Source organism: Ranitomeya imitator, chromosome 5 (assembly GCF_032444005.1).
Source record: "Ranitomeya imitator isolate aRanImi1 chromosome 5, aRanImi1.pri, whole genome shotgun sequence".
NCBI classification, from domain to species: Eukaryota; Metazoa; Chordata; class Amphibia; order Anura; family Dendrobatidae; genus Ranitomeya; species Ranitomeya imitator.
In genome coordinates this window covers 146,715,628-146,731,907 of record NC_091286.1, presented here as the reverse complement: position 1 = coordinate 146,731,907, position 16,280 = coordinate 146,715,628, and the positions used below count along the sequence as shown (strand labels likewise).

Below are 16,280 nucleotides of genomic sequence, written 5' to 3'. Positions count from 1 at the left end.
ACACTGCCCCCATCCCTTATGGGAAATATGCAGATGCATGTAAAGAAGCTGTGGAGACACCATCACGTGTTTCTCGACGCAAGCAGTGAATAGCCAGGCTTTTCCCCGGGAAGGAACAACCACGGGAAGGGCAGCATCCTATGAAGGAAAGCCACCTATGCCAAGCATGGTATCCATCCACAGACAGCTGTTTCGGGGTTTTTGCCCCTCATCAGTGTGGAGTAGGAATCTGGCTATTAGGAGCAGTGCCTAGTAAAAAGGCTATAAAGGCACAGATGATTGGCCTCGGGGAGACCAAAACATCCAACACCGCGGAGACACCATCACGTGTTTCTCAACGCAGTGATTCCAGAACACTGCCCCCATCCTTTATGGGAAATATGCAGATGCATGTAAAGAAGCTGCGGAGACACCATCACGTGTTTCTCGACGCAAGCAGTGAATAGCCAGGCCTTTCCCCGGGAAGGAACAACCACGGGAAGGGCAGCATCCTATGAAGGAAAGCCACCTATGCCAAGCATGGTATCCATCCACAGACAGCTGTTTCGGGGTTTTTGCCCCTCATCAGTGTGGAGTAGGAATCTGGCTATTAGGAGCAGTGCCTAGTAAAAAAGGCTATAAAGGCACAGATGATTGGCCTCGGGGAGACCAAAACATCCAACACCCTAATAGCCAGATTCCTACTCCACACTGATGAGGGGCAAAAACCCCGAAACAGCTGTCTGTGGATGGATACCATGCTTGGCATAGGTGGCTTTCCTTCATAGGATGCTGCCCTTCCCGTGGTTGTTCCTTCCCGGGGAAAGGCCTGGCTATTCACTGCTTGCGTCGAGAAACACGCGATGGTGTCTCCGCAGCTTCTTTACATGCATCTGCATATTTCCCATAAGGGATGGGGGCAGTGTTCTGGAATCACTGCGTTGAGAAACACGTGATGGTGTCTCCGCGGTGTTGGATGTTTTGGTCTCCCCGAGGCCAATCATCTGTGCCTTTATAGCCTTTTTACTAGGCACGGCTCCTAATAGCCAGATTCCTACTCCACACTGATGAGGGGCAAAAACCCCGAAACAGCTGTCTGTGGATGGATACCATGCTTGGCATAGGTGGCTTTCCTTCATAGGATGCTGCCCTTCCCGTGGTTGTTCCTTCCCGGGGAAAGGCCTGGCTATTCACTGCTTGCGTCGAGAAACACGTGATGGTGTCTCCGCAGCTTCTTTACATGCATCTGCATATTTCCCATAAGGGATGGGGGCAGTGTTCTGGAATCACTGCGTTGAGAAACACGTGATGGTGTCTCCGCGGTGTTGGATGTTTTGGTCTCCCCGAGGCCAATCATCTGTGCCTTTATAGCCTTTTTACTAGGCACTGCTCCTAATAGCCAGATTCCTACTCCACACTGATGAGGGGCAAAAACCCCGAAACAGCTGTCTGTGGATGGATACCATGCTTGGCATAGGTGGCTTTCCTTCATAGGATGCTGCCCTTCCCGTGGTTGTTCCTTCCCGGGGAAAGGCCTGGCTATTCACTGCTTGTGTCGAGAAACACGTGATGGTGTCTCCGCAGCTTCTTTACATGCATCTGCATATTTCCCATAAGGGATGGGGGCAGTGTTCTGGAATCACTGCGTTGAGAAACACGTGATGGTGTCTCCGCGGTGTTGGATGTTTTGGTCTCCCCGAGGCCAATCATCTGTGCCTTTATGGAATTAAGAGTGGACATCATATCGCATTTTGAAATCCCCTGATGTGTCTAAACAGAGGAAACACCCAACACTTGACTCTAATTTGGAAACTAGACCACTCAAGGAACTTATCTAGATGTGTTTTGAGCCCAACCACCCAGGTGCTTCACAGAAATTTAGAACATTGTGCTCTGAAAATAAAAAATCCAATTTTTCCCACAAAAATGTTTTCAGCCCCCAAATGTTTTGTTTTCATAACAGGAAAAATGGACCTCAAAACTTGTGCAATTTCTCCCAAGTACACATAGTAACATAGTTAGTAAGGCCGAAAAAAGACATTTGTCCATCCAGTTCAGCCTATATTTCCTCATAATAAATCCCTAGATCTACGTCCTTCTACAGAACCTAATAATTGTATGATACAATATTGTTCTGCTCCAGGAAGACATCCAGGCTTCTCTTGAACCCCTCGACTGAGTTCGCCATCACCACCTCCTCAGGCAAACAATTCCAGATTCTCACCGCCCTAACAGTAAAGAATCCTCTTCTATGTTGGTGGAAAAACCTTCTATCCTCCAGACGCAAAGAATGCCCCCTTGTGCCCGTCACCTTCCTTGGAATAAACAGATCCTCAGCCAGATATTTGTATTGTCCCCTTATATACTTATACATGGTTATTAGATCGCCCCTCAGTCGTCTTTTTTCTAGACTAAATAATCCTAATTTTGCTAATCTATCTGGGTATTGTAGTTCTCCCATCCCTTTTATTAATTTTGTTGCCCTCCTTTGTACTCTCTCTAGTTCCATTATATAATTCCTGAGCACCGGTGCCCAAAACTGGACACAGTACTCCATATGCGGTCTAACTAGGGATTTGTACAGAGGCAGTATAATGCTCTCATCATGTGTATCCAGACCTCTTTTAATGCACCCCATGATCATGTTTGCCTTGGCAGAGGCTGCCTGGCACTGGCTGCTCCAGGTAAGTTTATCATTAACTAGGATCCCCAAGTCCTTCTCCCTGTCAGATTTACCCAGTGGTTTCCCGTTCAGTGTGTAATGGTGATATTGATTCCTTCTTCCCATGTGTATAACCTTACATTTATCATTGTTAAACCTCATCTGCCACCTCTGGGCCCAAGTTTCCAACTTATCCAGATCCATCTGTAGCAGAATACTATCTTCTCTTGTATTAACTGCTTTACATAGTTTTGTATCATCTGCAAATATCGATATTTTACTGTGTAAACCTTCTACCAGATCATTAATGAATATGTTGAAGAGAACAGGTCCCAATACCGACCCCTGCGGTACCCCACTGGTCACAGCGACCCAGTTAGAGACTATACCATTTATAACCACCCTCTGCTTTCTATCACTAAGCCAGTTACTAACCCATTTACACACATTTTCCCCCAGACCAAGCATTCTCATTTTGTGTACCAACCTCTTGTGCGGCACGGTATCAAACGCTTTGGAAAAATCTAGATATACCACGTCCAATGACTCACCGTGGTCCAGCCTATAGCTTACCTCTTCATAAAAACTGATTAGATTGGTTTGACAGGAGCGATTTCTCATAAACCCATGCTGATATGGAGTTAAACAGTTATTCTCATTGAGATAATCCAGAATAACATCCTTCAGAAACCCTTCAAATATTTTACCAACAATAGAGGTTAGACTTACTGGCCTATAATTTCCAGGTTCACTTTTAGAGCCCTTTTTGAATATTGGCACCACATTTGCTATGCGCCAGTCCTGCGGAACAGACCCCGTCGCTATAGAGTCACTAAATATCAGAAATAATGGTTTATCTATTACATTACTTAGTTCTCTTAGTACTCGTGGGTGTATGCCATCCGGACCTGGAGATTTATCTATTTTAATCTTATTTAGCCGGTTTCGCACCTCTTCTTGGGTTAGATTGGTGACCCTTAATATAGGGTTTTCATTGTTTCTTGGGATTTCACCTAACATTTCATTTTCCACCGTGAATACCGTGGAGAAGAAGGTGTTTAATATGTTAGCTTTTTCCTCGTCATCTACAACCATACTTTCCTCACAATTTTTTAAGGGGCCTACATTTTCAGTTTTTATTCTTTTACTATTGATATAGTTGAAGAACAGTTTGGGATTAGTTTTACTCTCCTTAGCAATGTGCTTCTCTGTTTCCTTTTTAGCAGCTTTAATTAGTTTTTTAGATAAAGTATTTTTCTCCCTATAGTTTTTTAGAGCTTCAATGGTGCCATCCTGCTTTAGTAGTGCAAATGCTTTCTTTTTACTGTTAATTGCCTGTCTTACTTCTTTGTTTAGCCACATTGGGTTTTTCCTATTTCTAGTCCTTTTATTCCCACAAGGTATAAACCGCTTACAGTGCCTATTTAGGATGTTCTTAAACATTTTCCATTTATTATCTGTATTCTTATTTCTGAGGATATTGTCCCAGTCTACCAGATTAAGGGCATCTCTAAAGGTACTGTCACACTAGACGATATCGCTAGCGATCTGTGACGTTGCAGCATCCTCGTTACCGATATCGTCCAGTGTGACAGGCAGCAGCGATCAGTGTTATGTTTGCTAATGACAGGTGTTATGAAGGCAATCCAGAAACACAGTGTGCTTAGCGATCAGAGCGCACACAGTGATCTGACAAATACCCAAAAATACAAGAACGAGCTCTGAGACGTGGAAACTCTGTAGACTGCACACCTGATCCTATCCTAAACACAACTAAAAGCGGCTGTGGATTGCGCCTAACAACTACCTAGGCAACTCGGCACAGCCTAAGAAACTAGCTAGCCTGAAGATAGAAAAATAGGCCTGACTTGCCCCAGAGAAATTCCCCAAAGGAAAAGGCAGCCCCCCACATATAATGACTGTGAGTAAGATGAAAAGACAAAACGTAGGGATGAAATAGATTCAGCAAAGTGGGGCCCGATATTCTAGGACAGAGCGAGGACAGTAAAGCGAACTTTGCAGTCTACAAAAAACCCTAAAGCAAAACCACGCAAAGGGGGCAAAAAAAACCCACCGTGCCGAACTAACGGCACGGCGGTACACCCTTTGCGTCTCAGAGCTTCCAGCAAAACAAAGACAAGCTGGACAGAAAAAAAGCAACAAAAAAGCAAAAAGCACTTAGCTATACAGAGCAGCAGGTCACAGGAACAATCAGGAGAAGCTCAGATCCAACACTGAAACATTGACAAGGAGCAAGGATAGCAGCATCAGGCGGAGTTAAGTAATGAAGCAGTTAACGAGCTCACCAGAACACCTGAGGGAGGAAGCTCAGAAGCTGCAGTACCACTTGTGACCACAGGAGTGAATTCAGCCACAGAATTCACAACAGATCAGGCCCCTGCTGTGCTGTCGCTGGTCGGGGAAGAAAGTCCAGAACTTTATTTGGTCGCTGGACTCCCCGTAGACATCGCTGAATCGGCGTGTGTGACACCGATTCAGCGATGTCTTCGCTGGTAACCAGGGTAAACATCGGGTAACTAAGCGCAGGGCCGCGCTTAGTAACCCGATGTTTGCCCTGGTTACCATCCTAAAAGTAAAAAAACAAACACTACATACTTACCTACCACTGTCTGTCCTCCAGCGCTGTGCTCTGCACTCCTCCTGCTCTGGCTGTGAGCGTCGGTCAGCCGGAAAGCAGAGCGGTGACGTCACCGCTCTGCTTTCCGGCTGCCCGGCGCTCACAGCCAGACCAGAGAAGCAGAGCGCCGAGGACAGACAGCGGTAGGTAAGTATGTAGCGTTTGTTTTTTTTACTTTTTAGGATGGTAACCAGGGTAAACATCGGGTTACTAAGCGCGGCCCTGCGCTTAGTAACCCGATGTTTACCCTGGTTACCGGGGACCTCGGGATCGTTGGTCGCTGGAGAGCTGTCTGTGTGACAGCTCTCCAGCGACCAAACAGCGACGCTGCAGCGATCCGGATCGTTGTCGGTATCGCTGCAGCGTCGCTTAGTGTGACGGTACCTTAAGCTGGTCAAACTTTGCCTTCCTAAAGTTCAGTGTTTTTGTGACTCCCTGACAAGTCCCCCTAGTGAAAGACAGGTCAAACTGTACAATATTGTGGTCGCTATTTCCTAGATGCCCGACCACCTGCAGATTTGTTATTCTGTCAGGTCTATTAGATAGTATTAGGTCTAAAAATGCTGCTCCTCTGGTTGGATTCTGCACCAATTGTGAAAGATAATAATTTTTCTTGGTTATTAGCAGAAACCTGTTGCCTTTATGGGTTTCACAGGTTTTGGTTTCCCAGTTAATATCCGGGTAGTTAAAGTCCCCCATAACCAGGACCTCATTATGGGTTGCAGCTTCATCTTTCACAGATACCCCATGTGTTGGGGACAACTACAGTTTGAAACGAAAAGCGTGACACTTTGGAATGCAGACGCTGATGGAATGGCCTGTCGCATTTGGAGAGCCCCTGATGTGCCTAAGCAGTGGAAACCCCCCACAAATAACCCCAATTTGGAAACTAGATCTCCCAAGGTTTTTGCTTCACAGAAACTTATAATGTTGAGCTGTCAAAATAAAAAAAAAATCAAATTTTTACACAAAAATGTTCTTCAAGCCCTAATTTTTTTTTATTTTCACAAAGATAACAGAAGAAAACGGTCTGCAAAATTTGTTATGCAAATTCTCCTGAAAACACCAATACCCCATATGTGTGGGAAAGCTACTGTTTTTGGTCATGTGTGAGTTATTCAGCGTGATCAGGTTGGCATACGTGAGTTGTGCATGTCAGAAATGAATGTAGTAGTTCATGGATGTATGGTACAGTTTGAAGCATTCTTTTATACACAGGCCAGGTTTGTCGAGGCTGCTGTCACATTGATAAGTCGTGCCCTTGTGGATATCCCTTCTGTAATACACTTGGCTCCTCATTTGCGATATTCCTTTCTTTGTGTTTTGAAAGACCTCACAGGGAAAATGTAAAATTTAATTTAAAAACAAAAATAAACAAAGTATACATATTTGGTATCACCGCTTCCAAAACGACCCGATTTAAAAATCCGTCCCACTAGTTAACACCTGAAAACAGTAATGAAAATAAAAGAGGCAAGAAACTATTCTTTTTCATCCAACTGTCGAACAAAAAGTGGAATAAAACGCAATTAAAAAGTTGAATATAAATAAAAATGGTATAATTGAAAACATCATCGTGTCCCAAAATAAACAAACTACAATACAGCTTCGTCAGCAGAGAAATAAAAAAGCTGTAGCTCTCGGAATATAGTGATGCAAAATCAATTTGTTTTTTAGAAAACTATTTTTATTGTGTAAAAGTGTCAAAACATAAAAAAATGAGACATGAATGTGGTATTGTTGTAATCGCACCGACCCAAAGAATAAAGCCACCTAATCACTTATACCGTACAAGAAACGAAGTAAAAAATAAATAAAACCAATTATTGATCTGCTGTTGATCTGTTCATTCTCCCTCCCAAAGATTGCAGTAAGGCTTGGCTCACATTTATCCTGCACTCTACGCTGAGCAGTTACACTGAGGTTCCATGTAAATTTTTGAAATATGTGATTTAGATGGAACCCACAGCGTTAGATTCCCTATAAAGAGGTAGATGGACACCGTCTGGCTTGTGATACAGCAGTGTCTGTCTTTTTAAGGGTGCATGCAAGTGTAATCAGGCAGGTTGTGCACTTCTGAAAAGAAGGACACCGCTGAATAGAGGCCAGTTGAGTCCATAATAACGCCGCTTCCTCATTATATTGAATGTATGCAATCAGGATTTTCATCTGAATCACGTAATTAGAGATTTAGATGGAAAACCTCAATGTACAGTAAGTGCTCAGCATGGAGCTAAAGATGAATGTGATACAAATGTTATGTAGAATGTTCCCTGTAAAAGTTTTAACTCAATCCACAAAAAAGCAAATCCCCACTCAGCTACGTCACCTGTCAATGGAAATATAGGGGGTTTCCATGTTACTATTAACTAAAAGGCTCTGGAAAAGTGAACTGGTTCTCCCCCAAATTAAATATAGTGAATTCAGCGCTCCCAAATATAAATGTTCCCCTAGTATGCCTATACTGCATTTAGCATCCACATGTTTGTCAGCACTGAAGCGACAAAAGCCCGCGTGATTTACGGGGTGTGTCTCCAGAAGCACAAGCTAGACACAATGTACGGGTGCTTTAAAGGGAACCTGTCACCCCGTTTTTTGAGATTGAGCTATAAATACTGTTAAATAGGGCCTGCGCTGTGTGTTCCTATAGTGTATGTAGTGTACCCCGATTCCCCACCTATGCTGAGATATAACTTACCAAAGTCGCCGTTTTCGCCTGTCAATCAGGCTGGTCAGGTCGGGAGGGCGTGGTGACATCGCTGGTTCTTCCTCAGCTTTACGTTGGTGGCGTAGTGGCGTAGTGGTGAACAAGCAGCGCGCGATCTGCGCTGTAATCCCTTGCATCAGTGGGGGCGGCCATCTTCCTGGGGCCGCGCGTGCGCAGATCGAGTGCTCTGCTGCACGGGGCTTCAGGAAAATGGCCGCGGGATGCCGCGCGTGCGCATTAGAGATCGCGGCGGCCATTTTCCCAAAGCCGAGATGCAAACTCGGCTTTGGGAAAATGGCCGCCGCGATCTCTAATGCGCACGCGCGGCATCCCGCGGCCATTTTCCTGAAGCCCCGTGCAGCAGAGCACTCGATCTGCGCACGCGCGGCCCCAGGAAGATGGCCGCCCCCACCGATGCAAGGGATTACAGCGCAGATCGCGCGCTGCTTGTTCACCACTACGCCACTACGCCACCAACGTAAAGCTGAGGAAGAACCAGCGATGTCACCACGCCCTCCCGACCTGACCAGCCTGATTGACAGGCAAAAACGGCGACTTTGGTAAGTTATTTCTCAGCATACATGGGGAATCGGGGTACACTACATACACTATAGGAACACACAGCGCAGGCCCTATTTAACAGTATTTATAGCTCAATCTCAAAAAACGGGGTGACAGGTTCCCTTTAATGTGCAGTACATGAACAACAATATTATGGGCACTACAACAGCAGATTTGCAATTTTCACTCAGCAACATCTATTGCTGTTTGTTTTTGGCAAACACCTATTGAGTCAAAATCATCACTATACGTGTACATAAATTGCCAGAGGGATGTAATTTCCAGAATTGGGTCACCTTAGGGGGATTCTGCTGTTCAGGAACTTAAGAGCTCTGTATAATGGAGTCCACAAACTATTATAGGAAAATCTGTGCTTCAAGAGTCAAATACAGTGTGTCCCGTAAAGTCATGGTGCGCTTTTGACCAGTCACTGGAACAAAAACGATAGAAATGTGAAATCTGCTCCAAATAAAAGAAAAAATCTCCCAGTTTCATACTTATTCAGTGCAGTTCGATGTGGGCTCCATTTGTTGCCCCACACACATCCAAACGATAGTGAAGTTCTTGCCACACACGGGTAAGGACGTCTGGTGTAACAGAGTGAACAACATCTGTGAATCTCTGTTTTAAGTGATTAATGTCGTTGATACGTTCAATGTACACATGTTGCTTCACATAATCCCAAAAGTAAAATTCCAAGGGTGTCAGATCCGGGGATCGTGGTGGCCATGGCTTGGCAGAACTCCTGCCTATCTACCACCAGGGGAGTGTTCTATACAGAAACTCACGAACAATGGTGGCGTAGTGTGGAGGAACGCCGTCCTGTTGAAAGATGACACCTTCTGGAAATTGTGGCACTGCATACAATTCCAACAGGTCAAGATTAGGGTTGAGCGAAACGGGTCGGCCATTTTCAGAAGTCGCCGACTTTTGGCAAAGTCAGGTTTCATGAAACCCGACCCGACCCCTGTGTGGGGTCGGCCATGAGGTCGGCGATCTTCTGAATCTGGTATCGGAATTCCAATACCGAGTTCCGATATGTTTGCAATATCGGAAATCGGTATCGGAATCCATATTTAGGTGTAAAATAAAGAATTAAAATAAAAAATATTGCTATACTCACCCTCTGACGCGCCCTGGTACTAACCGGCAGCCTTCCTTCCTTAGAATCAGCGCGTGAATGACCTTAGATGACGTCGCGGCTTGTGATTGGTCACGCGACCGCCCATGTGACCGCTCACGCGACCAATCACAAGCCGCGACGTCACCGAAGGTCCTTCAAGCGCTGATTCTTAGGAAGGAAGGCTGCCGGAAATAAGCAGGGCGCGTCCGAGGGTGAGTATATACCCAATAGGAATATACTCATCCTTTTCACCGTCACATGGGCAGTCGCGCGACCAATCACAAGCCGCGACGTCATCTAAGGTCTTTCGCGCTGATTCTCAGGAAGGAAGGCTGCCGGTTAGTACCAGGGCGCGTCAGAGGGTGAGTATAGCAATATTTTTTATTTTAATTCTTTATTTTACACTTAAATATGGATCCCAGGGCCTGAAGGAGAGTTTCTTCTCCTTCAGACCCTGGGAACCATTGGAAACCCAATGCACTGCATTGGGTTTCGTGTTTCGGCCGACCCCGACTTTTTTATAGGATCGGCCGATTTCACTCGACCCGACTTTTGAAAAAGTCGGGTTTCGTGAAACCCGACCCGATCCTATAAAAGTAAAAGTCGCTCAACCCTAGTCAAGATATGTGTTTGCCGTCACAGACTGCTCCGCGAGAAAAAATGGGCCTATCACATTATCATGCATCAGGCCACACCACACGTTCACTTTAGGGGTGTTACGTTCGTTAACCTTCAACTGCTTATCCCACCGAGTAATGTTAGTCCTATGTGGTGGCGCTTCATTATAAATGTGCCGATATTCACATAGCACTTTGGTCACGGATTTGAATTCAGTGAGCCACAGAACACACTGAACTTTTCTCTGTACCGTCCACATCTGGACTTACATGGAAAACCACACAGCTGGCATAAGCTTGTAGTTGCATGATGTCACAGACCTGGCATTAATCAGAGTTCAGTTTATCAGGGGTTAATCTGACTGGGGGCTCAGCAACAGCCTAAATGAGTTTGTGTTGTTGGATTGGTTCTTGTTATTTCTCCTCATGAACAGGTTTGACATGATTGGGCCAGAGAAAGCGCCCCGAAATGTAAACTATAAATAGATCCTGTGACTGGTTAAAAGTGCACCATGACTTTACGGACACACTGTAAGTTCTATTACTTGTTAGGAGTGACAGGTCACTCACAGAGTTCATGAATAGGGAGAGAATGATCACTCCACAGCAGTGGGTGGGGAGAAGCCGCTGGGGTCTCACTTGTCTGACTAGTCTCTCATGCGGTACGGTACTGGATGGCTAATTAACTATGCTTTTCTCTGAAACACCTCATCGTTTTAGTGTTAAATATACATGGCTGAAATCACGCAGCTACAGTTTGATACATGCTGCCTGTGGTTCTCCTTTTATCCCCATGATTCATAGGCTTTATTAATCTTATAAGAAAACAAAACCGCAAATGCACAAAAAACCTGTAAAATGCAAGGATACATACAGTGGGGCAAAAAAGTATTTAGTCAGTCAGCAATAGTGCACGTTCCACCTCTTAAAAAGATGAGAGGCGTCTGTAATTTACATCATAGGTAGACCTCAACTATGGGAGACAAACTGAGAAAAAAAAATCCAGAAAATCACATTGTCTGTTTTTTTAACATTTTATTTGCATATTATGGTGGAAAATAAGTATTTGGTCAGAAACAAAATTTCATCTCAATACTTTGTAATATATCCTTTGTTGGCAATGACAGAGGTCAAACGTTTTCTGTAAGTCTTCACAAGGTTGCCACACACTGTTGTTGGTATGTTGGCCCATTCCTCCATGCAGATCTCCTCTAGATCAGTGATGTTTTTGGCTTTTCGCTTGGCAACACGGACTTTCAACTACCTCCAAAGGTTTTCTATAGGGTTGAGATCTGGAGACTGGCTAGGCCACTCCAGGACCTTGAAATGCTTCTTACGAAGCCACTCCATCGTTGCCCTGGCGGTGTGCTTTGGATCATTGTCATGTTGAAAGACCCAGCCACGTTTCATCTTCAATGCCCTTGCTGATGGAAGGAGGTTTGCACTCAAAATCTCACAATACATGGCCCCATTCATTCTTTCATGCACCCGGATCAGTCGTCCTGGCCCCTTTGCAGAGAAACAGCCCAAAGCATGATGTTTCCACCACCATGCTTTACAGTAGGTATGGTGTTTGATGGATGCAACTCAGTATCCTTTTTCCTCCAAACACGACAAGTTGTGTTTCTACCAAACAGTTCCAGTTTGGTTTCATCAGACCATAGGACATTCTCCCAAAACTCCTCTGGATCATCCAAATGCTCTCTAGCAAACTTCAGACGGGCCCGGACATGTACTGGCTTAAGCAGTGGGACACGTCTGGCACTGCAGGATCTGAGTCCATGGTGGCGTAGTGTGTTACTTATGGTAGGCCTTGTTACATTGGTCCCAGCTCTCTGCAGTTCATTCACTAGGTCCCCCCGCGTGGTTCTGGGATTTTTGCTCACCGTTCTTGTGATCATTCTGACCCCACGGAGTGGGACTTTGCGTGGAGCCCCAGATCGAGGGAGATTATCAGTGGTCTTGTATGTCTTCCATTTTCTAATTATTGCTCCCACTGTTGATTTCTTCACTCCAAGCTGGTTGGCTATTGCAGATTCAGTCTTCCCAGCCTGGTGCAGGGCTACAATTTTGTTTCTGGTGTCCTTTGACAGCTCTTTGGTCTTCACCATAGTGGAGTTTGGAGTCAGACTGTTTGAGGGTGTGCACAGGTGTCTTTTTATACTGATAACAAGTTTAAACAGGTGCCATTACTACAGGTAATGAGTGGAGGAAAGAGGAGACTCTTAAAGAAGAGGTTACAGGTCTGTGAGAGCCAGAAATCTTGATTGTTTGTTTCTGACCAAATACTTATTTTCCACCATAATATGCAAAAAAAATGATAAAAAAACAGACAATGTGATTTTCTGGATTTTTTTTTCCCAGTGTGTCTCCCATAGTTGAGGTCTACCTATGATGTAAATTACAGACGCCTCTCATCTTTTTAAGTGGTGGAACTTGCACTATTGCTGACTGACTAAATACTTTTTTGCCCCACTGTATAGACATCTTAGAACCAAGTATACGTGTTAGTCCTCAAAAAAACCTAAATACCCTAGGTCACACTCCGTACATGACTCTTTTACTTAGAACCAATGAAGGCACATGAAGTGTATGTAAAAAATCAATAAAGATTATTTCAAATATATATTAAAAATCTTGTCAATGATATATAATGGATGCCTGAAAAACGACTAAAGACCATCACCAGGATGACACACCAACTCACATAAAATAGATCACACACTAAATAGTGTGGTCATATGGTAGCTACAGAAATAGAATATAGCAATATTAACTGATATGGGGCAAAGTGCCATCATCCAAACAAGATTGAAAGCCTGTTTCCCATAACCACCATCTGTAGACAACTCAATAAAGTGACTACGTGCATAGTGCTACCCTATTGTCATGAAGTAAAGTGCATGAAATCACATAATAATACCTAGATGGTGTGCCAGTGCTGCTGCGTCTCACCCCGACGTGCGTTTTGTCTAGTCCCAGAAAAAGACCATATGACTACACTATTTAGTGTGACAAGATTTTTTTATATATATTTATTTGAAATAAACTTTATTATTTTTTACATACACTTCATGTGCCTTCATTGGTTCTAAGTTTAACATCTTAGAACCAAGGTTGAGTCATGGCACAATCTATATACAGTTATTACCTGACTCGACTTATAGGACCAAATCTATAACTAACAGATCATATACACGCACATTTTAAGTAATTTACCTCTAAAGACGATCAAACAATGTCCACTTTAAACATAATTTCCTTTTAACAGAATCACAGGCTAGTGTTTCCTAAGTTCACTGACCTTATATAACCTGCTACCTGCAGTAACCCGATCGTTGCCTAGTTTGTTTCTGCTTATCCTAGAATCTGTCCTGTTGTCATGATCGTTTCTCGGTATTGTAGAGAAGTCATCCCGTTCTAAACAACCAAACTGTACTGTGGGACATTCTATTAATGATGTGTTCATGGATATGCTGGACTATAATAACTACATCTCATACATTGCCACCACTTAATGGAGTTTTCTAAAGTTACAAGACCCCAAGTAATGGCCTATAAGAGTTGTTTTTTCTTGCGTAGCAGGATAGGAAGTGTTTCTGCGCTCTCTGGGATACAACACAGATATTGGAAATAAAATTGTAGGTTCATTGTCACTGACTCCTTCAGGGCAACCATACATGAACCTGAGGAAGGAGTCAGTGGACTCTGAAACGAGTTGACAATAAACCTACAATTTTATTTACCAATATTTATATCGTATCCTGTAGAGTGCAGAAAAGGTTCCTATCCTGCTTCTTAAATCTACTAATAATAGAAGCTGCTCCATCTGGCTCTCGGGCTGTGTTGTGTCTCACACAACCACACAAGGTGAGAGGTTCTACTAATAATTATCAACCTCTTTAACGTGTTTAATACCATATTGTGCTCCTGCATTTCTTTACAATTATGTTTTCTTAATACATTTATACAATTAAAATTAAGTTTAAAGATGCCTAAATGATAAAATAGCCAAAGTCAGAATTAATATACACAGTTTTATGAACAATTCAAATAAATGCATTTTGAGTTTAATAAACATTATCAAATTGTTTTTCAAAGGGTTTAATGCCACAAAAGATAAAGCTCTGCTAAATACAACTAAAGTCACCACATATACTAGATGGCTGTTGGTTAAATGATGGTTTGGCTGAACGTTCGACTGGCACTGTTATACACAAGAGTGCTCATTTGGCCAAAAGCACTAGTATTCTCTATGAAATGGCTGTTGCCAAATGGAAGACCGTATGATGGACAGTCCGAAATTGGACATCCCAGATTGATATTTCTCCAGACAATTAATAGTCGATAGTCATGATACAGATTAGACCGTTGGCATATCCCTAATTATATCGACGGGTAGGGCCAAAATTAGTCTAATGTGTATGGAGGGATTAAGTGTTATGGGTGCAGTTTTTAAGTGAAAAATCAGTTTTGATGCTAGATAATAATGACACATGCTATTGATTTATAATGGGGCTCGATCCATTGCTGTTTCTTTTGAGGGTAAGAATACCACTGCAGGCTGTTTAATTCCTGCTTCACAAATGAAAGGCAGACCTGAGGGTGAATGTCTTTTCTTACCAGGTTTTCCAACTTAACTATTCATCATCATCGCAGTTTCTTACACTAGACTTGAAAGAAAATCACTAGTGAATTAAGAGGTGAATTCACCAGTGCACCAGGGTCAGAAATCTATCGGACCTATGAGCTGAACTTTCTGAAATAAATTGGGATAAACTGTACATACTAGATAAGTCTGAAATATAGCAGAATTCTACTGAAACACTGAGTCACTACCACATTAACTGCAAATTTAGATGAAGATATTTACTCACCTCTATGGATATGCGCCAAAGCCAGAGTGACAACATGGTGCAAACAAGAATTCCAAGCTGAGAAAAACTCTTCCTTCTCTGTCATTACCTGATGTAGAATATCGTATGAAGTTAAATAATTATTATAGGATTTTGACACTTACATAAAAAATGTGCACAAAGTCTGTCACATAATATTGATTATTACTAGTTGAAAGAATAAACTATGCACTTGAATAGGAGAAGTAGGTCATTAGATAATTAGGATTAAGTGTAAGTTCACACAGGACTTTTTTGCTGTGTATTTTTGCTGCGTTTTTTTATGCTAATTTTCAGCTGCTTTTTACAGTACCAGCAAAGCCTATGAGATTTTAGAAATCTCATGCACACACATTGGTTTTTTGTTTGATCAGTATTTTGTGCTTTGCTGTGGGTGTTTTTTTAACATAGAGCATGTCACTTCTTTCAGCGTTTTTGCTGCGTTTTTTCACCCATTGACTTGAATAGGTGTTGAAAAAAACGCAGCAAAAATGCAGCAAAAACCCAGGTATCATTATTTGCAGGTTTTTGCTGCTGAAAATCCAAGGACATTAGCCTGGAAAAAGAAAAAAAAACACACCAAATACGCACCTAAATTAGCATAAAAAACGCAGCAAAAATGCGCAGCAAAAAAGTCCTGTGTGAACTTAACATAAAAATAAAAACAAAGAAAAGAAATACAAGAATGTTGAGTTTTGTTTGATTTCGCTTAAGCAACATTATCATTTGATTACCTTATTAACCCCTTAATGACCGCCAATACGTCTTTTAACTGACCTGAGATATAAGAGAATAGCCTCCCCATACAGATGACAATCCAGCATCTGTCGGTTGTACACTATAGCTGACAACTTGCTGTACCAGCCACGATCAGTATTTGCACCATCTAAATCTGTTTAACCCCTTAGATGCTGCTGTCAATAGTGACTACATCATTATAAATGGTTAACAGAGTGTGGGGGCTTCATCTTTATCCCAATTGGTGGTCTCAGATCATGATTTTGTGGTCCTGATGTTTGCCATGGCAATTCATGACCAAATAGCGGCCTTAGAGTCTGACGGCTGTAGTAATCTGTTTAGAAGTTAGCAACATTTAGG

General features: G+C 43.0%; 1 protein-coding gene across 1 annotated transcript in view; it reads right to left on the bottom strand.

The window, feature by feature from the left end:
• ACOXL (acyl-CoA oxidase like) overlaps positions 1-16,280 on the bottom strand; it is a 786,620-nt gene that overhangs the window by 155,396 nt on the left and 614,944 nt on the right. Inside the window, exon 16 of the mRNA XM_069769203.1 lies at positions 15,165-15,252. Within this exon, the coding sequence (XP_069625304.1) occupies positions 15,165-15,252 (88 nt within the window). The remainder of the gene's footprint in view (positions 1-15,164; positions 15,253-16,280) is intronic.